The sequence below is a fragment of the Periplaneta americana genome, chromosome 13, assembly GCF_040183065.1.
Source record: "Periplaneta americana isolate PAMFEO1 chromosome 13, P.americana_PAMFEO1_priV1, whole genome shotgun sequence".
Lineage (NCBI taxonomy): Eukaryota > Metazoa > Arthropoda > Insecta > Blattodea > Blattidae > Periplaneta > Periplaneta americana.
In genome coordinates, this window is record NC_091129.1 from 139174130 (window position 1) to 139191533 (window position 17404).

The 17404-nt window shown below is 35.3% G+C and overlaps 1 protein-coding gene across 1 annotated transcript in view; it reads left to right on the forward strand.

Annotated features, from left to right (window-relative positions):
* The first annotated feature begins 748 nt into the window (after positions 1 to 748).
* The window catches only part of LOC138712500 (putative ATP-dependent RNA helicase TDRD12), a 116056-nt gene continuing 99400 nt past the window's right edge, over positions 749 to 17404 (forward strand). The window contains exons 1-5 of the mRNA XM_069844381.1: positions 749 to 973; positions 4288 to 4515; positions 9472 to 9728; positions 10207 to 10415; positions 14628 to 14782. Coding sequence (XP_069700482.1) covers positions 4306 to 4515; positions 9472 to 9728; positions 10207 to 10415; positions 14628 to 14782 — 831 coding nt within the window. The 5' untranslated portion in view covers positions 749 to 973; positions 4288 to 4305. The remainder of the gene's footprint in view (positions 974 to 4287; positions 4516 to 9471; positions 9729 to 10206; positions 10416 to 14627; positions 14783 to 17404) is intronic.

The following is a 17404-nucleotide window of genomic DNA, read 5'->3' on the forward strand; positions in this document are numbered from 1 at the left end:
ATTCAAGCAAATATTAAAAATTTGTTCTTAATTAAGTACTTTCCAGAATTCCCGCAAAGTTCTACCTCACTTTCCTTTTTCACTGAAGTGGTTCTTTTCTTACGAGGTGTAATCTTCCGAGATTGCAGATAACTGGGGTAAGCTGGGAAAATGCTTGGTATAACACCAGGCTTTAAACTTTTTTCTTGCAGTTCTCTCTATAGTCTTCTGAACGAAAATGGAGACTACACACACGTGAGTAATCGGTTGGAACCCACCTGCTACTTTTACAGGCACCTTGTCTGGATATAGACGCCAGCCACTTTTCTCTAAGTTCTTTTGCTGAGGGAATTTCATGATATTTTATTCCTTTTGAATGTGAACTTCCTTGTCTAGATTTACAAAGGGGAACACAACAATTCACCATTTTAAACATGAACACAGCACCTAATTCATGTCGAAAAGTAATATCACGTTTCGCAATAATTTATGACTTTGCACAAACTTTATATACACAAATTAGAGCACAGACAATCAATATTTTCATCATTACTGACTTAAACGAGTATTTAGCTTAGTTAGATGTAATAATTAATCATACAATCACTAACAATCGCCTCAACACTTTAACACCTGCAGATTAGAAATGATGCGGTATGGTGCAGTCACTGTCGCGCTCTAGCGGCAAATTCTAGAAACATTGCTATACGGCGTTTCCAATGTTAAATTTTACCATAGAGCAGGCAGTATATGACAATCCAGACGGCGGTGGTTTGGCGGCATGGAGCGTTTTGGTTATGGAGTGAAATAGACCATGTTCGAAATGTGGAAGTTTGAGAGCTCTAATTTTCAACGTGAATGAAGATTATGCCGTAATACAAACTGAGATTTTACTGATTGATAATTTCTAGATCTACTGAATGAAGAACAATATTTTATACGATTACATGTTAAATGTAACGAATGCGCGTGATTAATGCTACATTGTAGAAGTGTAAGTTCCATATAAAGTTGTGGTACTGACTAAAGTTAGTTTGTGTGTGTGTTTGTTTTTTTTTTATTTCTACTACAAAATCTTCAAAACTGACTTGTGCAGTGGTTATATGACAATGCCCAAGTGCTCCTATATTTGCCTATTCTTCTGCAAAGATTCATAACTATAGGCTAAATGTTTGGTCACGCATTACGCTTCTATTTGTACACAGAAAAAGAAAAGAATCGTAATTATTTACTTTTGCGATACCATTCGCATTCACTATATTTCTGTGTGATTTCCATTCAGCTTGCTCCTCACCCTCACTCTTCATTGTATGTTATTATTAAGGTATTAATTCTCAATATATTTCATACTTACATTTTTATATGTTAAACATAACATTTGGACGTGTTCTTTATTCTAGCTGTAAAGCAATTGTAAGAATATTAGGGAATGAATAAATCTATAAGTTAGGTTAGGTTATGTTCGCCCTGAAACCTTCCCATTACGCCTTCTCGACTTGGTTTTTGGCGGTGTATAATATTTGCAGCAATTAAAAACAACTGTTTCTATTTACTTTCACTGAATGATGTCCGCATACTCAGTTATTTATTATTTCGTTGACAACATAAGTATTCCATTACACTTCAAACAAGTACGGTATCGTTAAAAAGCAAATATTTACCTCAATTACTGTGACAATCTAGAGGACAAGTTCTTAGGATGAAAATGATATCACTTGCATTGATAATTTTTAAATCTCACTTCTGTGTAATAATGATTAGGTTACAGCTTATTAAACTCGTTGAAATTCCTTCAGGTCATCCAGGTACTAGGGTTTGATTGGATTTGTTGTTATTTCTTCACACTTGCACTACCAACGAAAGATAGGATGCAGTGTCCAATTCAGAACTTTTCTCCCAAAGGGGACTTATACAGAGACATTATTATGAACGTGAGGCGATAAAACGACTGGTGACTCGTGGCCCACTGCTTGCATGGTTTCCGGCGAGCACGTAACCATTTCTCCGGCACTTCTACAATACATAACACTACTAACAATAAATATGCAGTAATTTGGATTTATCATGCTCATAGTCGTTGCTGAAAATGACTGCCATTTGTCACCACACCCTAATGACATCTTCTGATAAATGAATGAACAACACTTCGAAGTTCCACATCATTGATAGCCTCGATTTCTTCTCATCTAATTTTTATTCTGTAAGAACACTACATTTTCTGTTTGATTTCCGATTATTTACTGAGCCTTTTCATTTAAATCTTTTAGTGAATCTTCTAATTGCTTCGGCTGAAGGCGCAGGTCTGTTTGGAAACTGTTTTCGAAATTTACGTCTTGTTTTCGCACATGAGCTTCTGTTTTTTATGATCATATTGTACATATACACATGCTCATGTAATGAGAATTTGTTGGTAGGCATTACCTAAATACACAGTAATCACTAAACTTTATACACTAACTTTGTGCACTTGAATCAAGACTTCTGTAACACGACTTGTGACTACAGCGAATGCCATATGGCAACTGAGGATCTGCTGTGCCACACGTCTAACAGCCTGCGCATCGTACACCTTGCAGGGAGCATGCGGCCAGTAACCTGCCGTTTTCTCGCCTCACATAATGTCTCTGTACTATACCAGGGTGAGGTGGAACTGAGAACAAAATTGTAAACAATAATTCAGATCTTACGCAACAACAGATGCAGTTTACGTAAAAAGAATATAGAAAAATATGATCAATTAAAGAAATAGAGCTTTCATTCGTTTATATTTTAAATAAGAAATGTTAATATAAACATTAATTGTTAATATTATGTAAAACATGCTGAATAATATGAACTATCCTGTGTAAAATTATCCCATAAAGAGGTGTTGAGTATTTTTTTTACATATACCTCCTAAATTTAGTAGACCTACAAGTAATAGTTACCGTTAAATACGAGAAAAATTCGTACCGGCACCGGGAATTGAACCCAGGACCTCTCAGCTCTGCGCGCTGAGCGCTCTTACCAACTGAGCCATGCCAGGACACCATCCACGGCGCTGGCTGAACCCCTCTCATAATGTTATTTTACGGCCTTACCGCCTGCACTTGAGACGATACACGTCATATATGCAGGAGCGCATATTTAAATGACTTTGTGGCCATATTCAACATCAGTTTCATGACAACTGCTAACGGTTTAATACATAAAATATTCGTATGTATGAGGTCTCGCCCACCTCATTGAATACTACACGACTAATATGAATTAGTCTATTGTATTATTACTATTAAATACATATGAATATTTGATGTATTAAACCGTTAGTAGTTGTCATGAAACTGATGTTGAATATGGCCACAAAGTCATTTAAATATGCGCTCCTGCATATATAATGTATATCGTCTCAAGTGCAGGCATTAAGGCCATAAAATAACATTACGACAGGGGTTCGGCCAGCGCTGTGGATGGTGTCCCGGCATGGCTCAGTTGGTAAGAGCGCTCAGCGCGCAGAGCTGAGAGGTCCTGGGTTCGATTCCCGGTGCCTGTACGACTTTTTCTCGTATTTAATAGTAATAATACAATAGACTAATTCATATTAGTTGTGTAATATTCAATGAGGTGAGCGAGACCTCATACATATGAATATTTGATGTAATAGTTACCGATTAAAGTAGATGAATGCATCTTCCAATATCTTTTCTTTAGTTTTTAAAGGTAATTTTTTAAATGCATTTCACAAAATTCACAAAATGCATCTGAGTATGATCGAAATACAATCACTCAAGCTTTTTATGTTTGATTTTGCTTCCAACCGTTTTATTCTGTGACTCGTCACTGACAGCACTAGATGAAGGTAACAGAGATTGAATTATCGGTTCACAGATTTCACTTTCACTTAAAGCCAATTGAGAACTTCCTTCATTAAATGCAACAGATGCACTTTTATTTGACTCCTCAATACAATTTTTCTTTTAAAGAAAAGGAAACAATGTTTGTTGTTTTGCCATTCATTCATTCATTGTGTTCTGCCCTAGGGCAGGTCTTTCACTGCAAACCCAGCATTCTCCAGTCTTTCCTACTAGTGTTAAGGCCTGCATATCTTCCAGAGTAGCAAAGTGCTTTACTTTTTTTTCCTTTTTTCGGGATCCATTGAACGTACCTAGGCTCTATATGCTGTGGTCCAAAAAATTCAGGTGTTTGTAAACAATGTATAGACTTTTCCAGGTTGCTTTCCTTTTTTTGGGGTTAGATATCTTCTTTTCAGTGCATGCTCCTCTGTACTACAAATATAAGTTATAATTATAAACCTTTTGTTTATTTCAGTTTACTGAATAACTAATCATGACTGAAAGTGAGGTAGGACTGGAAAATGCATTTTGTGTGTCGGTGATGCACATGGTCGATCCATCAACATTCTGGATAACAGAGCCCTTGGGAGAGAATATGTCAGTTGCAAGACAAGAACTTCAACATTTAGAAGAGAGATTGGCAGGACATTTTCGTCGTTCCTATAGTTCACAGAAGGGAAACTATACTCCTGATGAAGAAGAGGTATTTTCAGTTGAATTTCTTTTATTTTTTTAATATGAGTTGTATATTATGAAGAAAATGTACATTTTCCTTGTTAGCTTTTTTTTAATCTCCCTAAAGGCTCGTCTCCACTATTAAACATTTAAAAACAACATGTTAAATGTTAAATTGTTTACCATTAACATCCCAACATGTTGATTGAACATGTTAATGCTAATTTCATTTAACACTTTGTCCACACTGTTAAACATGTTAAACTTGACTTTCTTTGCGTAGTCCACCATAAACAGTCTATGAGATTTTAATATAGATAGTGTTTTATTTTCAGACCTTGGAGAATGGACTCAGATGATATGACTTTTGTAATTGCCTCTATTGCTTGTTACAAGGCTTTGAAAAGGAAGAAAATGAGAATGTGGATGCGGCAATATCTTAGTAAAAGACACTATGCAGGATACATTCTAAATGATCTTAAAGTTGAATACAGTATCGATTTGGATTCAAAAACTTGCTGAGAATATCAGAACACGATTTTAATATAGTGCTGCAAAAATACTTCCTGTTACATCAAAGAAATACACAATTTAAGAGCAGCCATTTCATCTCAATTAAAAACATTACGGCACGATTGATTATCATAGGACCTACAGCATGATAGATGTTAAAGGAGTGGGTAATATCGTATAATTATTCTTTCCGAAGTTTTATGAACGTTAACATACATCACCAAATAGGACCATTACTGACGTCAACATAGCATTAACATTTAGCGTACGATGAGAGTGCGAAAACTCTCTATTGTATTCTCGAGAACAGTTAAATAAGTAATTGATTAATAATTCCATTTCTCTAAAACAGTCGGCCTTTTTAGTATTGCCAGTGTATTCTTTTGCAGACACATCCCATAAACAAGGCCTTTCCATCAGTGCATTAATTTTATTCTAATCTATTTTCTTTCGTCCACTCCATTATTTCGAACAACTTACAGCCAACACCAAGGACCAATGATAGTATAAAAATGATCAAGATACGCGCCACAAAATCGGAACTTATAGTTGTTGCTATGGAAACTGTACGAACTTTGCCGAACTGTACTGACGCTGCACGAGCAAATGAATTGACTTGACATGTTTTCCATTTCTGCTGGAAAACACGCTAACATGTTAAAAGTGTTAAATTCAACATACTTGGTTAATATGTTAAGTCAATTGAGACTTGAAATGTCCATATACATGTTAAATTCAACATGTTATATTTAACATGTTGTTGTTAAATGTTTAATAGTGGAGACGCGCCTTAAAATATACATACTTATACAACATTTTTATTTCTTTTTATGAATGTTAATAACTTCATTTGTATTTTCGTATTTTCTTAAAAATATGTAAAATTGTACCTCAACACATCATAGTTTTTGGGAAGAGCTGGGAATAATAAAGTACCGGTATATTTTCTAAACAACACATTATTCATGTTCAGCATTAGCTAGGTGACTTTTAAGCACCTGCTCAGCTGAGTCCAGTTGATCCCAATGTTTTGCTTGAAATGTAAATAAATGTCCAACCGTATATTGGGTCAGTTCATTTGGCTTCTACACTTTCCCATTATCGTTCAATCATGTTGCCTCTGCTACCAAAATTGACTGAATAATGAAGGAAATTAAAGATGCGGAAAACAGCTGAGCCAAGAATTGTGATATTTTCCAATTGTTGCTAAAGTTTCACTGAAATGAATACATTAATGAAGAATTAATTGAAATCGTAAAAAAATATTCTATTCCTACAAGTATTATTACAAGAATTAACAGATTTGGCAATGACTAGAAATTCATGGAAAAAATGGTATTGTGCTACTTAGAAGGAATTGCATAAGTAAATAGGTAAAATACATTTGTGTGAGGTCGTGCGTATTTGCTTGATGAAAAAAATAACTAACGGTATATAAATATTATTGATAATAATGTTAAGCCTTTAATGTATAAATAATAGTAACAGTATAACTACAGCTTTCCGCACAAAACCAATCTGCGGAAAGTCTAAAATTCCACATTCAGTATTCCCAACCTAACACACATAACAATTTCCCTCTTCTTACCGCTTAAGTGACATATTGATTTTACTGCTTTAGGCTTTTAACATATTATTTTTAGAGACCAATATAGTAATGATTATAAATTGGAAACTTACCACAGCGATTTCACCTAAATTGCACTGTTAATTATTGTTTTTAAATATTTGCAAAAATTAAGTAGGCTAAACTCTACAACTCCACTAAAGTTACTGCATTCGTGATGCAAGTAACATTAAGGAAGCCGTGAAAAAAATCAACAAGACCGGCAAAATTAAACTTGCCAATGTTATTACTGCAATATGTTATATAAATAATATTGTTAAAATATTAAAGTGAAAAATAAATCATTACATAACCTTACCGTTTGTTTTAAGTTCGCATTTATAGACTGGGGGAAACAAAAAGATAGACGTGTATCACGGCCTGCTGGAGTATAGTGAAAACAGAAAACATTTTTAAGCAACAATGTTGAAGATAGATATTTTTGTTTTGCAAATTTGCCGTCATTGAACAGAAACCAAGATGGAGATTTCATTGCAACTAATTACAAATTCCTCTTTCAGGTATGTAATAAACGATCTTCGCACAAAATAATGTACGATACACGAGCGGTATGTTTTCTTTCAATTCTCGGAAATTAAAAACGCTCAACTACGTTTCGCTTTTTCAGACTTTTCCTCGAACATGAAAACTTCAACATACCGCTCTTGTAACGCATATTACTATTACCTATAGAAAGACTACGTGTCCACTGCTATGGAGTAAGTTAGCATGCCTGAGTGTGAAATGAGCAGGCTCGGGTTCAAATCCTGTTTGGGACAAGTTGCCTGATTGACGTTTTTCTGGGGTTTTTCCTCAAATCATTAAGAGGAAATACTGGATAACTTTTGGCACTGGATCGTGGATTCATTTTGCTGACATCACCTTCATTTCCCTCAGACACTAGATAACCATCGCAGTTTATTAAAGGCATTGTAAAATAAACCTATGTAACATTATTTGACTTGAGAGGAGGAAAATGTAAAGTTATAGTCCCGATGCTGTTATTTCTGGCGTGACTCCGCCTCTTTGCTTACATCTTAGAAAGTGAAGGCTCTATAAAGTCTAGGTAGGTAGTATCGGTCGCCATTTTTGTTCTTACGTTGCCGAGCTACCATACGAGGAATCTATTTGCAACACCGTTAAACATTATCATGTCGTAACTCCTATGATAATAAATCAAACGCACTGTAATTCAGCAAATAATTGAGCAGCAAATAACGTCTTCGTGTGCTTTCTGCAAACGCCAACTAAAGTGCTAAAATGGCGGGCGATTATATTAAGTATTTAACGAGCCTTAAGAAATGAATCAGCGAATCACAAGACACACACGTTTAAATGTAGCCGACCTGCAACGCGATTGGCTGCCGAAAATTAGAACGATGGGACTATAGGTTCTTAGTTTATGTATTTTGACGTGCTCAACAATGTTGTGGTTTTGAAGTGGCATTTTTTGTACATTCTATATATTTTAAAAGTAGAAATACACGAATGTCTCAGCTGAAATAACATACCATTTTAAAGATTGTGTGCTAAAATATTGTATTGGAAGGCTCAGTATAAAGTGCAGTTGGTGAGGTGCTGGGAGTCCATAAACCAATGTTACTAGCAACCTTGGTTATGGCGCAATATTTTTTTGTAAGCATGAATCTTGTTCTTGCTGAAGTTCCGTCAGTCTTTCCATTCGAGTTGTGAATGGGCAGATTTACAGTTTTTTTATGTCGACTTACTAGTTACATATATTATTTTAATGTACCGAAGTACATATGATATTTCCATGCAGATGTTCTGCGTCATCATACGATGAAAGAGTAATGGAACGGAGAAAAATTCCCTCCAGCGCCGGGATTTGAACCTGGGTTTTCAGCTCTATGTGCTGATGCTTTATCCACTAATATATTATAATGTACCGAAGTACATATGATATTTCCATGCAGATATTCTGCGTCATCAAACGATGAAAGAGTAATGGAACGGAGAAAAATTCAAATCCCGGCGCCGGAGAGAATTTTTCTCCGTTCCATTACTCTTTCATCGTTTATCCACTAAGCCACACCGGATACCCACCCCGGCGCCGGACAGAATAGTCTCAGATTAAGTTCCAACTCTCTGGTTCCCTCTAGTGGCCGCCCTCTGCACTACGTCATAGATGTCTATGAACGTAGGACTGAAGTCCACACATGTGCTGAGGTGCACTCGTTATGAGTGACTGGTTGGCCAGGATCCGACGGAATAAGCGCCGTCTTAAATCACGAAGTGATTTACGCATATCATATATATTATTTTAATGTACCGAAGTACATATGATATTTCCATGCAGATATTCTGCGTCATCATACGATGAAAGAGTAATGGAGAGAAAAATTCTCTCCGGCGCCGGGATTTGAACCCGGGTTTTCAGCTCTACGTGCTCTACTAGTTACGGTGAAACGAGCGTTGAGCGACTTCTGCCGATTTTGGAATAGACACCGACACACTTGAACTGCCAACATAGAAAACAAAAAATCACGCTCAGTCGCTTTCACTTTCATCTTGACGGGATAATAAAAACCTAAACTAACCTAACCTAATCTAAGTGCATCAGTGTCTATTCCAAAATCGGTGGAAGTCGCTCAACGCTCGTTTAACCCTAGTTACTAATATGAGGTACAGAAATAATGAAAATATGTATTAGTTAAGCTGAGACTATTGTTTGTAAAAAGGGAATGACCATGTTGTCAAGTGCTTAGCAATGAAAAACATCTCAACGAAATTTCCTTGTACACAGTAATCATATGTAAAATGAAGAAAATAGTTAAATGGACAGAAATGGGTTAATGTAAATATTTGTAGGAGGAAAGAGTGCTAAATTACTTGATTTTGTTGCAGCTGGTTGCTGTTCAGCATCCTGAAACAGGTCGTTGGCACAGAGCTGAGGTGGGATGCGTTTTGCACATGAGTAGGGGTTTTGTGTACGACGTTTTTCTTGTTGATCATGGTCAGTCACTCCAGGTTCGTAGTTCTGCTATCAGGGAGCTGCCTGGAACCTGTAGAAGTTTGGACTATCAAGCATTTCAGATTGTTCTGTATGGAATTGTTCCCACAACTGTTGAAATGGATTATGATGATATGAAGATGAAAAGAAAGTGAGTTTTTTGTAGTATTTTATTCATTATTAATTTTACTATTGCATTTACTGTTATTTATACATGTGGTTACGTCATTATTTTAAGCAAACTTGAAATGCCTTTTTTTTTTTTTGCTATATATATATATATATATATATATATATTTTTTTTTTAAGGATTTTACTATAAGTAATACTCTTTTGCCCTGTAACCCTTATACATTCTGTTCCTGAGTATAAAGTAATCGTAAAATAATCCAATAAAAAAAAAGAGCGTTAATGTTATTCTTATGAGCATACAATTAGATCAATTAAACTAGCCCATAAATTCGTGCTACATATTACTTATAATGTTGTAGAATTTATGCTTTTGTCTCATGGTAAATGTATAAAATTTTTATGATTCTTTTACAAATATTTTTTGCATTCTTTTCCAGGCAATTTTAAATTGTAGCAGTAACCGAATGTTGTAACTTATGTTCAATTTTTTCTTTTAGAGTTAATAATTGTTGGACAGCTGCTGCATTTCGGTTTGTGAAAACACTTCTGGATGAATCAGTCTGTTGTTGGGTAACATATCAGAGTGGTAATGAGAGAAAAATTTGTGGTGACTTGCATATAAAATTGCCAACTAGAATTATAAGCCTTTCTTCAGAGCTCTGCAACAAACAATATGCACTCCTCAGTGAAGAACTTTTTGTGGAAGGTATGTAAAATACACCCTGAAACGGGGTAGTAGTCTGAACAGACAGTACTTGTAATTTGCCGGTGCTCATGTAAAGGGAGTTACAGATACATAAACTTCTGTCCTTTTGTACTGAACAGAACGTGTTTGTCACAAAATATGGAACACTGTAACTACATCATCGATGGAAGAATGAAAATCTGTACTTATCCCACTTTAGCCAATTCATACTTAACCCCCTTTATACGAGCACCTGTGAATTGTAAATTTACTCAGGGGCGGACGCAGGATTTTTTTTCGGGGAGGGATTTGAGGAGATAGTAAAAATGGAGTAATGAGAAATAAGTTTATATACTCACAATTTGTTTCCGAGTCACAAACATTTACAAGTTGGCCTGAATAGCGTAGTCGGTATAGCCTTCTGTGCTTGAAGTTGCAGGTTCTACCCCAACCCAGCTCGATGGCATTTAAGTGTGTTTAAATGCGACAGGCCTTATATCAGTCGATTTACTGGCATATAAAAGAAGTTTTTAAGGAATAAATTCCGGCACACCGGCGACGCTGATATAACCTCGGCAATTGCGAGCATTGTTAAATAAACCATAATTTTTTTAATTTTAACATTTACGATGACTGCAATACAAAAACAATGACAGAATGACATTTACAGAAGAAGGTGATGAGGCTTCTTAGACATTTCATCCAGTACTTCATGAGCTTTTACTTCTACATTTTTATTATATACATCAAGGACAGTCCATTTAATCTGTCTGCTCCCATCGTGCTCCTCAAGTAAGTCTTCAAATACTGCAAAGTTGAGAACGACCGTTCTGGTGTTGCTTAGTTACAGGCAACGTGCAGAAAAGTTTCAGCTCCTTGCGAGTGCAGAGAAAAGTCATTTCATTGCACCTGTTCAAAGATGATATAAAATCAATAGGTATTAGGTGAAGATTTTTCTGATCAAGGAAATTTCTTCTCCACATCTTCAATTCATCGAAGAAAGACTCTGGTGATGCATCAACATCATTGGGCCACTGATTTACTATAGCCTCAACAGCAGTTTCTAAATCTTCATCTGATGCTCGCACTATGTTTTTAGGAAGAAAAGTTTGTGTGGACTTTAGGATTCCCTTATGATTTAAAAACCTGTCCTTGAGCTGACTAATGAAGCAGTCTAAGAAGAGAAGGAAAATTGAAAGCCTAAAATACTCTTCATGACTCTCTGTCTTGAACTAAGAACGCTGTGTTTGTCTTCCTGCAGTTCTTGGAATTTAACACTTTAGCAAAGAGAATTTACGTGGAAAACTCTCTAATTCCTATGTACATTCACGAATTAAAATTAATATTATTTTTGTTTCTTGTTTCGTATTTTTCTCAAAATTTCGGGAGGGGATATATCCCCTTAATCCCCCCCCTTGCATCCGCCCCTGAATATACTGTTGTCTGAATATACTGTTGTGAAAAGTTAAAAATTTGACACTCCTTGAAGCTTGTTAGTGGATTGTGGTTCCCATCAGTATCATCCACGATTTCGTGAAAGCAAACAAATGGAGTGTTTTAAAACTTAGAATTAAGATAATACTAACTTAGTGGCTTGTGCAGCAAATGCTGCGAACTAAGTTCATTAGACGTTCAAATAAACATTTTTCAGATTTATTTTCAATGAAAAATACCAGACTTTTGAAAGTTATTTGCTTCCATAATAATAAAACATATTTCCTGTGAATGGTTTTTATGCTAAATACTTTTTCTTGAACCTATCCACCTTCAATTGTTCGAGTTTCAACGCGAAAACGCAAGTAACAATGTCAGGGCGATCAGTGGGTTTTTCATGTGGGAGTAAAGCAATAGCTATTTCAGGTCATTGTGGATTGTAGGTGAAAGTTAAAAAAAAGTCAGGTTTGCTATGCTTTCGAACAATAGACATAGCATCTTGGTATAGCTGCTGCATATAGAGCTTGAAATGCAGAGGATAAAATCCTGCTAAGAGATCTTGCTGAAATGATCGGGAGACTACAAAATTTTGTAGGCCTCTTATTTTATCAGTATGTAATACCATCTTTCCTTAGGAACTGTAATTTTTGCGCTCTCTCGAGCCAATACTGAAGAGAATGACGCATATAAATATCTACATACTTAGACTTCAACAAACAAAATTTGATAACACAATCCCAAGGGAAAAAATGGAACTCTCTGCATCAAAATCCACAGTTAATTCCCGATTTACCACGAAAATCGTCTGTAGCTGCATTTAGATTGGCAACAGGCCATGATTGTTTGGCCAAACACCTGCATAGAATTGGAATCTATCAGTCCCCTAACTGTCCATTGTGCAACTCAAACCAAGAAATGGATTCAGAACACCTCAAAATCTGTGCTTCAGTGGCTGGTCTTGATAATATCTTTGAAAAATATTGGAGTGCAAGAGGTCAAATGACTTTATTGTCAAACGCCTGGCATTAGAAAACAACAACAACATAAATATCTACATCACATCGCCATTAAGTATATGAAAAAGACCCAACCCCACTTGATTAATAACTATAAAAATATTCGATTTTTAATAACAACATTATTATCGTACGTAAGTTTTGTACTTTATAATAGCTGTCACTCAGTAAATTATAGAAATGAAGATCTAATTTAAGATATTCTCTACATCTACTTACATAACCCCAAAACGTTTCACTTTCATATCATCAGTATAGCATTAATATGTATAATTAATGAAAAATAGTCACATCATGGCATTAACTGTAATAAAATTTCATTTCTAATGGTAATAATGTCATCAAACCACCTCAAGTTTTGTAGTTTTTAACATGTAATACACAGCTGTACTTAGAAAATTACACACCACAGAATTAGATCTGTAAATTATTTTGAAGTTTTTAATAACCAATTGAATTTGAACTCTAAATATGTCAGCAATCCTGCAGGTCATGGCCTTCGTGTAATAGCCTATTGTTTATTGCAGTGCGTGTTTTGTTTTATTCTGAAATGCAATTAATTTTCAAAACTGACGAAAGATGGATTTTTGGAAAATAGGAAAATAGATATTTCACTGAAAACTACTATTTTTCTGAAAAACTTTGGGTTCCAAGCTTCAAAATGAGGGGTCATTTATTAAAATTCGTTCAGTCGTTTTCCCGTAATTTTCATTACCAGTTCAAATTATATATATATATATATATGTTGTTGTTTTCTAATGCCAGGCATTTGACAATGAAGTCATTTGACCTCTTGCACTCCAATATTTTTCAAAGATATTATCATGACCAGCCACTGAAGCACAGATTTTGAGGTGTTCCGAATCCATTTCTTGGTTTGAGTTGCACAATGGACAGTTAGGGGACTGATATATTCCAATTCTATGCAGGTGTTTGGCCAAACAATCATGGCCTATTGCCAATCTAAATGCTGCTACAGACGATTGTCGTGGTAAATCGGGAATTAACTGTGGATTTTGATGCAGAGAGTTCCATTTTTTCCCTTGGGATGGTGTTATTAAATTTTATTTGTTGAAGTCGAAGTATGTAGATTTAATCAATCTTTTCACAGAGTAATACGTAGATTTAGTAACAGGTCTGTTAGTAGCAGTGCTGCCCTTCTTTGCTAAAGCATCCGCATTCTCGTTTCCCAGGATTCCACAATGGGATGGTATCCATTGGAATACAATTCTTTTATTGAGTGATATTAATTGAGAGAGCATTTTAGTTATTTCTGCTGTTTGAGATGAAGGTGTGTGTTTAGAGACTATTGATAGAATAGCTGCTTTGGAGTTTGACAATATAACTGCATTCCTAAATTTATTGATGTGGCAGAGAAGATTCCTGAGACTTTCCCTTATTGCAATGATTTCACATAACACATAAGGCATTCTGTAAGAAGCATAACTCCTTGCCACTTTTCAATTCGTATTTGGTTGTACTGATCTCAGATGTTACAGTACTGGTATGTTAATTCTTTACTATCTAGTGATATGGAAATTAATAGGAATTTATAGTGAACATAATTATGTTCTGTTTGCCTTATCTAGTTTTAGCCAGCAGGACAGCAAGGAGAAATTTAGAATTAATGGCTGTTTTAGTTCTGTTAGTATTTGTGATCAAGCTGTGTGCTACCTCAAACTTGTAGATGTTTCATGATGCCATATGTTAAGCAATTAGCAGTTATGTGCAAGGTACTCTAGTGTCTTTTTTGGTAATAGTTTGTTGTGCTTTTGTATTCCAGCTCTAACCACAACGAAAAATGCAAAACAATCACTATTTGGCAAAATAACGTCTCTCCAGAGTCCTGTTGATTCATTTGATGGGAGCAACAAGAGTACAAGTCCTCTTTCTTCTCAGAATGACACAACTGAATCAAGTAAACATCGTCATATTAAGGTATGACTTAATTTTCCAATTGAAGTATGCTATATTGAATCAGTGGCGGTTATTCAAGTGAAGTACATGAAGGCCACCTTCACCCCTTTTTTCGTGCTTTAATAAAATATGTTTTATCAATAAATTAAAATAAAATGAATTCTTCACTAAACCATATTTTGCTCTATTTTTTAATATCTTGTTCGGCTTAATCCGCTCAGTTAACGTTCACTGCAGTACTTCACACGAACCCCTAACCAGCCAGGCCACGTGGCTAGCAGACCAGCTGAAGGTCCGAATGAGACTTTCCTTTTCGCCTTCAGTACACACCCGGTTGCCATGACAACGAGTTGCTTACTATGAATTACCGGTCCCTTTTGCGAGGCTATTATGAAGGCCTGTGGAGCAGGCATTCATCTCCTTTCTCTATTCTTGAAAGACAGAATCTCTCTCTCGTCCAAACATTGGATCAGGGTGGCCAACTGTAATATTTTGCAACTAAATAAGAAAACATAAAATATTTTGTAAAGAAGTTAAATATTGTTTAAATTTAGTATATAACGTATATATTTTGGTATTTTTAACGTTAGCACCTCTTGAATATTATGTTTTGTATGGATTTTGAAGTAATTTGAGTACCCTGTAATAAAGAAAGTTGGCATAACATTTGAAACTACGTTGTACATTTGACCCGCGCTGACCAACGATTTCGCTTTACGTATTCTTTGTTGTGACAAGTGCAGCGAAGTGTGAAGGTGTTACTACGTGTATTAATGCGATGAAAACATGAATCCGTTAAACGATTTAGTGTGTAATCTTTTGGAGACACCGTTCTCTCGTTGGTGTGCAGAAGATAAGCAAGATATTTTAAAATACCGCAGAACAACATGTCACATTAAGTGAAACGTGGTGGTCGGTCATACAATATTCAGTTTCAAGACTCGTGGTATGCCGATTGCAACTGGTTATGTGGGAGTCACTATAACGAGAAGTTATATTGTTGGCCTTGTCTTCTTCTGGGGAACACGAAACTCGCTTGGGATTCAACTGGATTTTGCGATTTCAAAAATGTCAATCGCGGTCTTCACAGCTATGCAGATTCAGCTGAACACATTAAATGTATTTTGCAATTAAAGGCCCTGCAGAAGAACATGAACACCATTGCGGATGCACTAAAGAAAAGTTATAGGTTATACGTAAGTCAATTTAATGAAAACGTATGTTTAAATAGACTGGTAATGCACACCGCAATCGATACGGTATTGTTTCTAAGCAAGCAGGAATTGGCTTTTCGCGGTCATGATGAATGTATTTCGTCACAGAACAGGGGGAATTTGAAAGAATTATTGGGTCTCATTTCATTGGCCGTATGAAAATTAGAAATCACTATGAAAAAATTGGGTCTGTTCTTTCTGGGAAATCTAAAACGATTCAAAATGAAATAATTGATTGTATTTCTGAATGCATCAATGAACTTGTAAGAGATGAAATTACTAGTGCCCCTTTCTTTTCCGTTCAAGTGTAAGTTTTCTGTTCAACAGAATACTGCTTTGATTTAATCGTAGCTACTGATTTTACTGGATAGGTAAGCTTATATTGGAAGTTGCATGTTCCGAAGTTGATTTAAAATATGAATACAGTTTATTTATTTTATTTTATTTATTTATTTAACCTGGTAGAGATAAGGCCATCAGGCCTTCTCTTCCCCTCTACCAGGGATTACAACTACAATATAAAGAATACAATTATAATTAGAATTAATATTGAATTTACAAATACAATAAAAATCAAAGTACTAAAAGAATTAACAGACTAATAAAAGCTAGACAGTTCATTGTAAAAATTAAGAAGAGAGAATTTTTTTTTTATTAACTAAGTAAAACTTAAACCTAATCTACGCAGCAAGAAAATGCTTAATAAGTTTGCTTTTGAACACTACTAAATTCCGACAGTCTCTGATGTCACTGGGTAGGGTATTCCACAAGCGCGAAAGCGAGATAGTGTATGATGATGAATACGATGAAGTCTTATGTGTTGGTATGGCTACGGTATGGTTTACGATCATGATTGTGATTTTGAATTTTGTTATGGGTCCTATTTCTTGTGTACTCTTTTAATTTGATGTGTTGTATAAAATGTGTTAGATTTTGTCTTTTTTATGTCATGTGGACTTGTGGTTGTTTTATTATGTTGTGGTATGTATTGTGTGGAAGTTTTGCTGGGACAGTGAATTCTTCGGGATTAAGGGGACGTAGCTTCCGAAAATGTTGAAAATTTGTTTATTTTATATGCTGTGCTTTTCATAAAACTTAAGAAAATGGTGAATCTATTACATTAATTCAATATGACCATCGTATAGGTTACAAAAGCATTCGCGACGTCACGGCTATATAACGATTCCAGGAAATTATCTAGAATTCTATTGACCTTCACCTAATTTATCCGGCACGAGCCGCCACTGTATTGAATACCACAATATTCAACACTGCATGAAACTTGAAGATTTTTATTGAATTATGGCTTATCAAAACATTGTTAGTAAATGTTTATATTCTTTCAAATTTGTGAAGTCTTTTAGATACATTGTGTATTTTCCCCTCTTTCCCCCAAAAATTAAAGTAAAATTAGGAAAATATGCAGTGA